Below are 15,330 nucleotides of genomic sequence, written 5' to 3'. Positions count from 1 at the left end.
CTGATGTTTTCTGTGACCTACCATGCTTCTTACAAAATGCTTATTTTTAAGGAAAAGAACAACAAAAAAACAAAAACAGCTCTCAGCAAACTAGGAATGGAAGATGTTACCTCAGCACCATAAAGACCATATGGGAGTCCACAGCTAATATTGTTCTCCATGGTGAAAAGCTAAAAGCTTTTCGTCTGGGATCAGGAACAAAACAAGTTGCCCACTATCATTACTTTCTTTCAACATAGTACAACATAGGAAGCCCTAGACAGAGCATTGAGGCAAGAAAAAGAAGAAAAGCATCTGAACTGGAAAGCAGGAGGTTAAACTGCTTCTGTTTGCAGATAACACAATTTACATACTGAAACCTTAAAAACTCTGCTAAAATTTTTTAGTATTATAAATTTTTTTAAATGTAATTTTTCAGTAAATGTACAAGATACCAAATATACAAAATCAGTTGTATGTATTTCTACATACTAACAGTGAGCTACTGGAAAAAGAAATTAATAATTGCATTTACAGTAATATTAAAAAGAATAAAATACTTAGCAGTAAATTTAACCAAGAAGGTAAAACGCTGAAAACTGTGAAACAATGATGAAAGAAATGGAAGAAAATATAACTAAATGGAAATATTTTCCATGTTCATGAATTGTAAGAATTTATATTGTTAATACACACTATTCAAATTGATCTACAGATTCAGTGAAATCCCCAACAAAATTCCAATGGCACTTTTCACAGAAATAGGAAAAAGCAATCCTACAAATTGTATGGAACCACAAAAGCCCTGAAGAGCAAAGCAGTTTTCAGTAAAAACAGGCAACGGTGGACGCATTATACTTCCTGTTTTCAAACTATATTACAAAGTTAGAATACCTAAAACAGCTGGTACTGACATAAAAACAGACACACAGATCAACGGAATAGAAGGGAAAGTTCAGAAATAAATCCAGGCATTTATGATCATTTATGAGAAAAGACCCAAGAATATATAATGGGAAAAAACACAGTTCCTTCAATAAATGGTGCTGTGAAAATTAGATGTCCACATGTAAAGGAATAAAATTAGATCACTATGGGGCGCCTGGGTGGCTCAGATGGTTAAGCGGCTGCCCTCAGCTCAGTTCAGGATTTCAGGGTCCTAGGATCAAGCCCCGCATCTGGCTCCCCGCTGAACGCTGTCCCACTCCCCCTGCTTGTGTTCCCTCTCTAGGTATCTCTCTCTCTCTCTCTCTGTCAAATAAATAAGTAAGTAAGTAAGTAAGTAAATGCTGAGCAGAGCCAGATGCAGGACTGGATCCCAGGACCCCGGGATCATGACCTGAGCCGAGGGCAGACACTGAACCATCTGAGCCACCCAGGCGCCCCAATAAGTGAACTCTTTAAAAAAAAAAAATTAGACTGCTATCTTATGCCACACACAAGGATCAACTCAAAATGGATTAAAGACTTGAATATACTTGAAAACATAAAATTCTGGTAAGAAAAGATAAGCCAGAAGCTCCTTGACTGCACAGCGAAAGAAATCATCAAGATATAAGGCAACCTGTGGAAAGGGAGAAGCTATTTGCAAACCACAAATCTGATAAGGCGCTTTAATATCCAAAATATACAATGAATTCACGCAACGCAAGAGCAAAAAAATAGTAACCCAATTTAAGAAATGGGCAAAGGATCTGAAGAGACATTTTTTCAAAGAAAACATACAAATGGCCAACATGAACATGAAAAGGTGCTCAAAATCACGAATCATCATGAAAAGGTAAATCAAAACCACAAAGAAATATTACCTCATCCCTGTTAGAAGGGCAAAGAGGGGTCCCCGCACCTGGATGCCGGCCAGGTGGCTGCGCCCCAGCCGCGCTCGCTTCCCGCCACGGCGGTGTCCCAGTGTGCCGGCGACGCGGGGCACCTCGCTCCCCATGGAGCCGCGGGACTGGCTAAGGACTGTCTGCTGCTGCTGCCCGTGCACGTGCCTGGAGGAGCCCGCTGCGCTGGAGAAGGAGCCCCTGGTCAGTGATAGCAATCCATATTCTTCATTTGGAGCAACTCTGGCGAGAGACGATGACAAGAATTTGTGGAGCATGCCCCATGACCTGTCCCACACAGAGGCAGACGATGACAGAATCCTGTACAATCTGATAGTCGTTCGAAAACAGCAGGCCAAAGATTCAGAGGAGTGGCAAAAACTCAACTACGATATCTACACCCTGCGGCAGATCCGGAGGGAAGTGGGAAATAGATGGAAACGCATCTTAGGGGATTTAGGTTTTCAAAAGGAAGCTGACTCTTTGTTGTCCCTGATGAAACTCAGCACCATTAGTGATTCTAAAAACACAAGGAAGGCTCGGGAGATATTGTTAAAACTGGCTGAAGAAACCAGTATTTTTCCAACAAACTGGGAGCTCTCGGAGAGATACCTCTTTGTTGTGGACTGTCTCATTGCTCTCGATGCAGCAGAAGAGTTCTTTAATATCGCCAGTCGAACTTACCCCAAGAAGCCAGGAGTCCCAAGCCTGGCGGATGGCCAGAAAGAACTGCACTACCTTCCGTTTCCAAGTCCCTAAAGGACAGTCTAGGAAGTAGAATTGGGATACCCCTGCTGGTACTCAACAGCCAATCCAAGTTGGACAAATGCATATAGAAGACAGTAAGCAAGTGGAGGGCTAGCTAAGTGAAAAATCACTCTAAAGCCTACAAAAAACTAAGAGTTTGGAATATTTGGTCTTCAAGAGGATGTTACGATAAGAAATGTTTGGGTTGTGTTGAAACACACTTGGGATCTTCTATCAGGGATATGGTCACTGGGATCTTTCCTCCCGGCTGATTAGATTTCAAGAACCCACTGTCCCCATTTTGGTTTTGGTTGTACAACAAGCCTATTGGGAGAATGGGATGTTCTAGGTAAGAAAACAATAAGACTGATACAGCTATCATTGAGCCCAAATATGGACTACTGAATTTTAAATAATCGCTGTGTAATATAAACTAATGCTAAAATAATACCAGGCATCATGTGACCTTTCTTTGATTTGGAAGCTCCTTCAGAACCTTGCAGGTGTCAGAGACATCATCTTGAGTGTAAGTCAGAATTCTTCAGAGGTTCTGATGTAGCAGATAATGGGAATATCTAACAGGGCTGCCCAGAAGGGACTTCCAGATAGATCAATCCCATGTCAAAAAGCTCTGTCTTCAGTGGTGGGACATGCTTCTTAGATTAACATTATCAATACTTGATTACCTCATTTTGGCATCTCATCCATTTCAAGACCTCAAGGCCATGGTATGTTATCTGGGCTAGCATCTATCAACTGAAACATTTGACCGCCACTTCCTCCTCTTTTCTTTAATCTGCTTCTGGCTCAGCGGCAGAGTCACACTTGCCAAGAGACACGCAGTGCAGACTTGCAGCTCTGTTACACAGAGGGTCATTGCAGGACTGTCTTCTGGATTTTCAAGATGGAGCAATGCTGCCAATACAACTTGCTTCTCTCCACAGACTGAGAAGTCCAGCCTCGGAAGTTACTTGCCACTCAAGCAAGGAGCTTGCTGGGAAATGACTCATGGTTCACATTATTGAGTAGACCTTCAGAACCTGTCAGATGTATTGGTAGATTGCTGAGAACACTGGCAATATTTTTACTCCTACAGACTTTGTTCTTTTGACTTCAGGTAAAGGGTAACTTGTCTTTAGTTTGTCCAGGGGATGGTGACTTGAAAACTTGCTGACCAGCTCTTTTAGTAGTATATACGATGTTTGAAATATTTCTTAGAGGAAGATACATGTTCTTCATGTATTAATCCATTGCAGATCAACTTAACTGACATGTTTCAGGAAGATTCTTTCTAGTATAGTAAGCCAAAAGTTTTATTTTTTATATTTAATGCTTAGCTTCTCTCTCACATTGTTTAAAATTAGCCTGCAGATGATTTCCCTCACTTCTGTAGTCTCTTGAGAGATAAACGTACAAAGAGTGAAACAAATAAATAAAAACAAAACAAAAAATAAACAATAAATCTTTCTAAATCGTATTGTTTCCATGTCTGTCCTTGGAATTTGTGTTTTGTCTTTCTACCTTTTTTGCATCTTTGGAGAATTAATTGTAAACATTGTCTTTATTTTTGGTAATGTATGAATAAGGATAAGAATGTCTCTATGAGTATAAGAAACATGGAATTATCCAGGAATTTTTCCTTGCAGGGAATTAAAAAGTTTTTCTATAAAAAAAAAAAAGGGCAAAGAGGAAGAAAAGAAATAAATGCTTGCAAGGATATGGAGAAGGAACCCTTATATTGTGTTGGTAGGACTGTAAACTGATGCCACCGCTATGGAAAACAGTATGAAGCTCCTCAGAAAATTAAAAGTAGAATTACCATATGATCCATCAATTTTACCTTTGCATACACAGTATATTGCAAAAAACAAATCACTCTCTTGAAGATCTATCAGTACTCCTGTGTTACAGCATCATTCACCATAGCCAGGTATTACATATCCTCAGATGTTATTTATCTGAGGATGCAAGGTAGAACATGGTTACTATGGTTGATAAGACTATGATGGATATGTTCATTCAAATGTTGGAATCCTTTCAAAAATCTGTATCTCAAACAAGAAAGTGGTACACTTGAAATACATTACAAGTCTATCAATTATACCTCAATAAGGTAAAAAAATAAACTGCATTATTGGGGCAAAAACAAAATGCAGAAAACCAAACTGTCAAAACTTTAATCTCTGATTTAAAGACAATGATGAGATACTAAGTGCTTTAGTTGACTCCTAGAAATTGAGGCCTCCTGCTTACAATCAGAAAGAGTTCCAAGAAATTGTTTAGATATACCCTTGTCAGGGCATGTGATAGATGATATGTTTCTAAAAATAAGCCATTATCAAAATAGCATATCCTTAGAACAATGGATTTCAAATGGGAAGGATTTTACCCCTGGCGGGGGGAGGGGGGCTGACAATTTCAGCAAACGTTTTTTGATTGTTACAACTTTGGGTAGAAAGTTTCTAGTGCCTTGAGGTCAAGAATATGGCTGAATCTAAAATGCACAGGAAAACCGTGTACAAAAAAGAATCATCAGTCCAAAATGTCAGTAATGCCAGAAAAGAAAAATCTTTCTTTAGAGTCCTACCTTCTTTAACTCCTTTATCTATTTATCTATTTTAGTCTAAACCTAAAATAGAGTCTACTTACTTAAGAATTCTCAAACTCTAAACCCTAGGGCATTAAATTTATGAATACCAAAACTTCCTATCATTGTTTGGCCTATGAAAAAAATAATGACCTATAGTTCAAACTAATCCTACACACACACACACACACACACACACACACAAACAAAAAAAACCCCCACAAAAACCTTTTGGTATTTAATATTCTTTTAAAACTATACTCTGAACATTTTTTATTTGTAGAAAGAGAAATTGCTTATTAGGGATGAAGAGAATGAGGAGAAAAGCTACAGACTGGTATAAAATATTAATAAAGGACATAGTTGATATCCAAAATATGCAAAGAACTCTTTAAAACTCAACAATAAGAAAATGAAAAACCTGATTTTTAAAAAGTTGAGAATCTGACCAGATGCCTCACCAAAGAAGACATGCAGATGGCAGATAAGCCTATGAAAAGATACTTAACATCATAGTTCATTAGAGTAATACAAATTAAAATAATGATACCACTACAGGCCTATGAGAATGCCAAAAATCCAGAACAGTAACACCAGATGCTAGCAAGGAAGCGGGGCAAGAGGAACACTCATTCACTGCAGCTGGGAATGCAAAATGGTACACTCACTTTCGAAGACAGTGTGGTTATTCTTTAGAAAACTAAACATAGTCCTAACACGCAATCCAGCAATTGAGCTCCTTGGTATTTACCCCAATGAGTTGAAAACTAAGCCTCCACAAAAACTTTTACACAGATACTTACAACAGCCATATACACAATTTCCAAAACTTAGAAGCAACCAAAACGTTCTTCAGTAGATGAATGGATAATAAACTGTGGTACATCTATGCAATGGAATTACTCAGCATGAAAAAGAAATGAGCAATTGGTTCATAAAAAGACATGGAAGAAACCTAAATGCATATTATAAGTGAAAGCAGTCAATCTGAAAGGCTATACATACTGTATGATTTCAGTACTGTGATATTCTGGAAAAGGCAAACTAGAGAGACAGTAAAGAGATCATGGATATCCAGGGGTTAGGAGGTGAGGGAAGACTGAGTCAGTAGAACTCCAAGAATTTAGGGGGAGAGTGAAACTATTCTTTATGATACTATAATGGGGCATATGTCATTATACATGTTTCAAAATCCATAGAATGTACACTCCCAAGAGTAAACCCTAATGTAAACTATAAACCTTGGGTGATAGTGACTTGTAGGGTTTTTTGTTTTTTTGTTTTTTGTTGTTTTTTTTTTCTAAAGATTTTATTTATTTGACAGAAATCACAAGCAGGCAGAGATGCAGGCAGAGAGAGAAGAGGAAGCAGGCTCCCTACTGAGCAAAGACACCCCCCTGACCCCTGGGGGGCTCAATCCCAGGACCCTGATTTCATGACCTGAGGTGAAGGCAGAGGCTTCAACCCACTGAGCCACCCAGGCACCCTGTGACTTGTAGGTTTATCAATTGTAACCAATTTATTGCTCTGGTGCAGGCTGTTCATGATATGGGAGGCTATGCCTGTGGAGAGTCAGGGAGTATATGGGCATTCTGTATTTCCTGCTTAATATTATTGTGAATCTCTACTCTGAAAGTAAAGTTTATTGCATAAATAATTACTAGTACCATGAATCAGGATAAATCATTCAAGTTTGTTTTCTACTCTTTTCCTTCTGGGTATCTCTTTGGAAAAGGAAAGTTTTATTTTCCATGCGTATGCATAGAAGCATAATTTAGTTTTGAGTTAGGATATGTTTATTAAGCAAGTAACTCCTGAGTCTGAAGCTCATATAGCCCCCATAAACAAATTTCTAGATGGGAAGAGCCAAGAGTATCTATGTGGCATTACATAGTCTGCTAGAATTCACATGTTTTAGGTTTTAGCCATGGCTCTCTTCCTAATGTTCCTTTAGTTTCTCCTAATTGCCTGGGGGTGGTGCTGGTCCTCTGGCTCTTAAAGACAGAAGAGAAGTTCCTGATTTGCAACACTTGCCAATCCTCATGATGGGCATATTCTCACCATGGCCTATGTCAAGATACAAACTATACAAGGCTCACAAAACTTTTCATCCTATTTTTATCTCCTGTTGCATTTCACCCAACTCCTTTGTCTTCTCTTTGTTTCTATACTTAAGTTTAAAAAAAAATCCACTGTTCCTAAAACTGATTTTCAAAGCGATAAGGAGATTTCAATATTCAGAAGTAATTAGAATAATTTGTTGGATCTCCTTATCCGGCCAAACTGTTGGAATTTAACATATGTAACTTAAGAGTTAAGAAAGAAAATAATCATTTAAAATATTTTGGTCCTAATCACATTTTTCAGGAAAGTGAAATAAAGCACAGAGAAAATAATGCACATTTAAGGAGCACAGTCATATGACAGATAAGGAGTTACCATTTCCCCCCTGCCATGGTGCAGGAGATGGATGAGGTTTCTATGTGGCTCATTTTGGTGTAAATTTCAGGGATCTCTAGCATTTAACTACTCCACCTTCTAAATAACGTATGTGAATAAGCAGAAATGATAATATCCAATGATAATCTTGAGTCTACTCTCATTTGTATAAAACCATTTGCAAATTTTAGAACATTAATAAGTAATGGTGTGACAACTCATAATAGATTGCCATGATCTGATTTGTTTTAAAACAGGTCTTTAAAGTAGATGTTATTATGTCCATATGACTTGATAAGAAAAATAACATTGAGAAAGATAAATAAAATCTTTTTTAAAAATTCAGTGTTTTATGTATTTGACAGAAAGAGTACGAGCAGCTGGAGTGGCAGGCAAAGGGAGAGGGAAAAGCAGATTCTCTGCTGAGCAGGGAGCCCAATGCAGGGCTTGATCCTAGGACCCTGGGGATCATGACTTGAGCCGAAGGCAGACGCTTAACTGATTGAGCCATTCAAGCGCCCAATACTAAGTGGTTTTAAGGTATTTTTTACCCAAGGTCACAGAGCTAATGAATGATAGAACAAAAATCCGGTCATTCATTCAACAGAAATTTATTCAGTGCTAACAGTATCACATATAAAAAGGTCTCTGCTCTATTCAGCTTACAGTCTGAGGGACAAATAATATTAATTCATGATCACAACACAGTAATAAATGCTGTGGTACAAGTATGCATATAATACTCTTGGAACACATAAGTGGGCACCTAAATAATACTGAGGACAAGAGAAGGAAGTGAAACATAAGCTGAAATTTAAAGAACTATTAGAAGTTAGGTAGATAAATAATGTTAGGAAGGACATGCCCAGAGGTAAAAACACACTGAAAGGCAGTGAAAAAATATGGTCAATTTGAATAACTTCCCTGACTTCGGTGTGAGTGGATGAGAGAACGCATAAATCTGAATGGTGAGAAATACAGTTCAAGAGGTAGGCAGAGGCCAACAATGTAAGTAACTTCATCTTTTATTTTTTTGCCCAAAATACCTCACTTGAAAAATAGGCATTCCACTCAGTGCCTGCATCTATTACAGCAACGATTCTAAATTGATAATATGAAAGGAGGACATCTCAGACAATGCAGAGTTTCTGACTGTTAAAATCCTCTCAGCTAAATGGGACCTATTGATGAATTTTGAGCAGGGAAATGACAGTCAAATATGAAATTTAGAAAAGATATTTCAGCAGCAGCACAGAGGACCAAAGGAGCAGACAGTAGAATTATTGGTCAGAATACATTCGCAATAATTCAAATGAAAAGTACTGATAATTTTAGTTAAGACTGTGATGAGGGGAATGTAGTAGAAGATTCAAATATTAATCTGTACATGTTGATACCTGATAGACATAGAGATTTAGTAAGTAGAGTAAAATGGCTCTCTGTTTCTGATTTCTATAACACCATTATTCTAAATATTTTGGGGGTCACAGACATGTTTAAGAATCTGACTAACCCCTGTCCTATGACTAAGAGAAACTCATACTAGTTCATGAGTTCCATGAATCCATCTAAAATACCAGTATTAGATATCTCATCTGAAGACATTGTAGAGTGAACAGAATAACAAAGGGTTTGAGTTCTTCAACCATGATCATCTAAGGAGTGATCAAAGGAGAGAGATACACATGGGAAGGAAAAGCAAAAAGAGAAATCTGGGCATCAGAGTCAGAGATTTCAATTACCACAGTCAGAATGTAGAGATTAAACTCAATACCATGTGTAGATTTATAGATCTCTCCAAAATTTTGGCCCAACAGAGATTTTAGTAATGTTTAATGCTCTGGGTGTTACTTTATACATGTTATATGTGTATGTTTCCTAAAATTTTAACTATTAACTTATAGTTGATATGTGAGAAAAAGTGTGTGTGTGTGTGTGTGTGTGTGTGTATAACTACTTAATCTCCAAGTGCCCTATTTTATAAGTAAAGATAATGAAGCTTATATTCAAACCTGGGCATGGTTCCAGCCTAAGGAATCTTCTTATTTTATCACAAGTGAGAAAGATAAATGTAATTGGGTTAGAGTCTATTTAACATTGCTAATTATTGCTGTGTAATGGTGGGATTCGGTGGGTGAATCCCTGTTTAATATGTTGTATAGTGTTAAAAAACAATTAAGAGAAGTCCAAGAAAATTTCCTCTCCACCCCTCCTGTTTTACAGAACTGGACAATAGTTTTCTGGTATAAATGGGTAGGAAGCTAATATCATGTAAAAAAAAAAAAAGTAATAAAATGAATGGTAACGTTCAAGATATAGGTAATGATTTTGTAATATAAAGCATTCAGACATTTTAGTTTCTGATAATTTCTCTTGACAAGTTCAAAATACATTGAAACCTTTCCTCAAGATCTATGCAATAGTGATTTTTTGGTAAGAATATGGATAACAATAACCTATACTGATATACTTTGTTTTCAAGTCAACACACACTTATCGTTTGATACTTAGAATTCCTTGAGCTATATAGCTAATACTCCTGATGAAAATGGAAGCCTAAGAGAATTACATAGCAATATAAATTTATTAAGAGCTAGAACCCAGCCCATCAGACTTTAGTCTACTACACTTATCTTTGAGTCTCGCTGACTTTCCAATACTGCAGATGACATTACAGTGTTTTGTCATTGGTTCTATTCAGGGAACTTTCCTTTGAAGTTCAGCTCAGAACATCATTTTGAGTTCTGCTTAACTGTGGTCATATAACAAAGTTTCAGTAAAATGCACAAAATGGTAGTTTAGCAAAACAAATGGTGGACCATTAACTCCAGTATACCTAGGTAAAGTGTCTAAAAATAAGAGAAACTGTAATTTTTGTTATGTTTATAAAGTTACTATGGTGACATTTTAAATTTTTAATTCTGTGCATGGAGCACTGTGTGTTATATACAAACAATGAATCATGGGGCCACTACATCAAAAACTAATGATTTACTCTATGGTGACTAACATAATAAAAAAATAAAATAAAAATTTTAATTCTGTCAAATGATAACAATGGCATTAAAGTGTCATTATTTCAAAGAATGAATAATGCCACACAACTTAGAAGAAAAACAAATAGGATGTAATATTTGGTTTATCTTTCAGTTGGGTCTATATCACTACTTCACTCCACAGAAGTTAAAACAGGTCACCTCACTTGGTATATTCCTCAGGCTAGCATGTGAAATAGACCTGCTGAGTACTTCAAAATGGCCCTAGGGAGAAAGTGAATGTGTATGCAAGTACCTACCTGGTCAGAGAAAAATCAGGGTCTCCAACAGAAACAGCAAATCTAATTTTAGAAATCGGAAGATGACTTATCTTGAGCTCTGATAGTTGATGTTATATTTCCTTAAAGTTTCTAAAGAGATCTGTTTCTGCCCGTCTCTCAAAGTCACAAGGTCAAAGTTAGACTATCAAAAGAAAGATGAATACCCTGTTGACAGGAACTTGACTACATCACAAGTCCATTCTCAGTGGCTTCGTTCCACCAAGGAAATTATTCTGTGATAATAAGGTGTCTTCTACAAACACCTTTTCCTACCAGACCATATCATGTGAAAGGAAGAGGGGCAGAATAATTGGTTTAAGAATTTTAGATCTAGAGGGGGATTTTGAGAGCCTAAATATGGCTGAGCATTACCGTTAATATTTTTTAAAGTTTTTGTTGTTCTTGTTATTGAGGACCTATCAAAAACATCTTTGAGTCAGTTGTCTATAACAAGACTGTGCATAAGAAGACTTCAAAAGCTATTTCTATCATCTATCTCAAGGACAGTACATATCATATACTTAGTAAAGATTTTGTGAACACCAGTTTTCAAATTTTTCCATACACCGATCTCCTACAGCATTTGCTTCACCTTACTTGTAAGAACTCAGTTGAAAATTCCTTGGTATTTTTCTTCATTTTTCCTATTTTTAAATAATGTCATAACTTTTTAAGGTCACTAAAAAAATCATTTTTGTACATCTATTATGCTTCCCAAAGTAGCTAACTGGTGTTACTAAAATGTATTTTTAAACTACATAACTTAAAAATGTCAGATATAATTTTCAGCCATAAACCTTTAAAAATTCTTGAAAGGGAATTTCAATATTTCTTGAAAATGGAATCTAATAACTCAAAATTCAGAAAGTGATTTTTTTCGTAATGAAAACTACGCATTATGTCATGAAATATTTCCAGTGAAATTAAATACCATACATTTTACTCTCTAGGCTACATCATATATACTACTTCCTCTCCATAAGACCCTTTATCTAATTCAGTAATTATTTCCTTTAACACATCTGATCTTTTTCCATGTTTGACTTTCTTTTTCAAATTGCAGGGGCCTTTATTAGAATGCAATGTGAATTCTTGAACTGAGGACTACAACATGTTCAGTTTTAAGTTCCTTATAATGTATCCACTGTGCTTTCAACATTAGAGAAGCTCACAACATTTTATACATGAATGAATCATACCTTCATAATATATTGCTAATAACTATTTTATAAGCAGCATAAAAAATAAGTTTGCCCCACCTTAATGTTTTGATGGAAATGATTACAAATTATTTAAAGGTAGACAATAATAGACACTGATATGTTCTCAAAAGGAAAATCTATTCAATCATCTAATTTTTCTGGTTGTATAACAACATGTTATAATCTATAGTTAAAGAACAAATATCGAAGTAATAATCTTCAACCCACTCACACTTTGTGGACAGTCATTTCACGTTTTAAAACGTTACACTTTGAAAATAAAAAGGAGAGTGGGAAAGAGATAGGAAAAGGAGAAAAGAAGAGAGGGAAGGAGGGAGATAAGAAGGGAGGGGAGAGACAGAGGGAGATGGGGGAGGAGAGAGAGAGAGATGAGGACGAGGGGAAAAATAAATTAAGTGAAGCCTAAATGAATATTATAGGACTAAACACTTTCAATTATAGTATCCGATATTGGTAAGGTAAATAATTTAATGTATAGATGTACCACACAGCGTTCTGTACAATTTAAGCTCTTGTAACTAACTGTGAAAAAGGTCAAAGTGCCACACAGTTAACCGAAATCTAGTCTCTCATAAATCTATCAAAAAAAAAATCTGTCCACAATAAAGAAGAATTCATTTCCAAGTGAATTACAAACATTTTCAACATTGCAAAATAAGCTAAACTCATTTAGGCATTTAACTCAATTAGAAATAATATATTGTTGATTATGTATGTGCAGTTTATTCATTCATTTAAATGTCTAGCACTCACAACTGATTAAATCAGATTGTGCACTCTGAATATTAAACACATTAGATAATATTTCAAGATTTTACTTCTGTAAATTAAGGAACTCAATTTCATTTAAATGCAGGTAACAATTAAAATGAAGTTTTAAGATAATGTATCACAATCCACACAAAATTGGTTTTTATATGTAGTCTTCTGATAATTTCTTTAGATCTCAATTCTACAGTAATGTCATCAAATACATTAGACAAAAATCCAGGAGGGGAATAAAAATGCAATGGGGATGATAAAATGTAATAATCCTGGCCCAGTAAAGAATTAAATTTGATGAGATCACAAACCCTTTCCTCATTTCTTACATTTGTTCCAGCTTCGCTGCTTAGAGATTGACAGCTGAAAATAATAAAAGTTCAATTATTTTGATGAGTGCTGCATACAATGTTTGGTGTCTGCAACAAAATTCAGGAAAAGAAATTTTGGTCCATTCTCCATACTGCTTAATATCCCCAAATTCATATGATTCACATCTATAGGGCTATCATACTGTGAGATTAAGGAGACTCAAGACAATTTAATATAACATAAAAGACAAGGTCTGTGGAGTCAGATGATTTAAAATCAAGGCTTATGACATTAGTTTTATGAAAAAAAATGTTTTTTAGATTCTCTGGACTTCTGATTCATTCAACACAAAATGTTAATGACAACATTTTCTTCACAGAGCTAATTCACAAGTTATATTAAATAATGTCAATAAAAATTATTTTTAAAATATTAGACTTCAGTAAAATGTGGACAATAGTAAGGGCAATACAAACTGTAATAAAAAATAAAATGACAATGTCAAAGAAGGAGAAGAAAGAGAAATAGAGATTTCTGGAACTCAGTTAAATTCTTCAAACTTGGTAATTTAAGAAAGCAACCCTATCTCTAACAATTGAGCAATAAAATACTCTGCCATATAAACAAGTAGCAGTACTTTCTACAGCAGTAATTATATTTTATTTTCATGGACAAGTGAATTTACCTATTAGGCTTATGTACATGTTAAAGCTCATCTTTAATTTGTCTTACAACTTTCATCAAATACCTACACTAAAAAAGGCCCCTTACCTCACCTTCCCACTCTTGGTCAATTGCTCCTTCATGTGCTTCAATAGCATATATGGTATAATATCTTAAGCCATTCACAAATTCTGTCACAATAGTATAATCATGGATTTCTCAATCCAAGCTTCTTGGATTAGGAACTTGGGTTAGGAACTGGTACTTTGTACCTTGGAAGTCTCTGACTGCCAGTAAGAACCTATCAAGTAATCCAAAGGGTGTTGGTCAGTACATTGGTTAAATAATAATATGCTGCCAGATATAACAAACAAAATACAGGACATCCAGTTAATTTGAATTTCAGATATACAACACAAATTTGGGACATACTTATATGAAATATTTATTCATTGTTTATCTGAAATTCAAATATATGTAGGTGTCCTATATTTTATCTGACAATGCTAAATGAGAAGGGAAAATGTTTGATGGCTTCAAGGCAATTGAATTCAGATAACTACATCGAGAAATCATTTAAATTCAACTTTAAGTTAGAAATAGTGCATGTAAGGAATAACAAAATCTTCTAAGTTAAAAAGTGAATTTACTGCTCAAAGAAGCACAAAACTTTCTTGTATACTAATCTAACAAGAAAGGAAACAACAAAGAAGTAGCCCTTCAAATTAGGATATCAATTTTGCCATTGTTGTAGATTATATTATTGTTTAGCAAATACATCTCCATTCCTTGGAAAGTGGACTTGAGCAATTAATTTGCTTTGGTTGATTTCCCATGTGTGTAAGCAATAGTGTGCCAATTTCAAGCCTAGGTCTTAAGAAGTTCAGAGTGTTTATGCTTATTCTTCTGGGAGTGCAATCTCTACTATGAAAAGAAGAGGGCCCAGACAGTTGTTGCGTTTTTAGCCTACATTCTGGAGCAAAACAGAGAGAGCCAAACTCAGAGACCTACAGTTTGAGACAGAGTGACTCCAGCTGACCAGCAACAAATCTGTGATTAAGGAACATGTGTGTAATGTTGAATGCCACTAAAATTTTGTTGAGGTTTATTATGCAAAATTCCTACAATGATCTGTACAACAAGAAGCAACTGATACAGCCATAGTTTTTACAACAACAGTCTTCTTCCCTTAGTCCCAGGCATATCCGGACAGTTGGTACCCTCATCATGGCTAAAGGATGTGTTTAAAGCATTTCCCTCCCCACTTCCCCCCATTTTTCAGAGGGGAGAAAAATTCACTTCTTTGACTGTTCATTATGCTGTATATCAAAGTAATAGTGTAACCTTGGGACATATTTGTAAAACAGTACTTGTTTAGATCTTGTACCTAATGTGAATTAACTTTTAAAAAATGCATTTTATGTAATGAAGAATCAGAGATGTCAAAAAAAAGTGATAGCATCACACCTTATACTT

At 35.7% G+C, this 15,330-nt stretch overlaps 1 protein-coding gene across 1 annotated transcript; it reads left to right on the top strand.

Annotated features, from left to right (window-relative positions):
• The first annotated feature begins 1,919 nt into the window (after window positions 1-1,919).
• LOC122893585 (melanoregulin-like) lies at window positions 1,920-2,564 on the top strand. Its single transcript, XM_044230708.1, has one exon. It carries the CDS (start codon window positions 1,920-1,922, stop codon window positions 2,562-2,564), a length of 645 nt encoding a protein of 214 aa, XP_044086643.1.
• The last annotated feature ends 12,766 nt before the right edge of the window (window positions 2,565-15,330 follow it).

This window comes from Neovison vison, chromosome 13 (assembly GCF_020171115.1).
Source record: "Neovison vison isolate M4711 chromosome 13, ASM_NN_V1, whole genome shotgun sequence".
In the NCBI taxonomy this organism is placed as follows: domain Eukaryota; kingdom Metazoa; phylum Chordata; class Mammalia; order Carnivora; family Mustelidae; genus Neogale; species Neogale vison.
The sequence above is the reverse complement of the archived record's forward strand: the minus strand, read 5'-3'. Positions and strand labels throughout refer to the sequence as shown.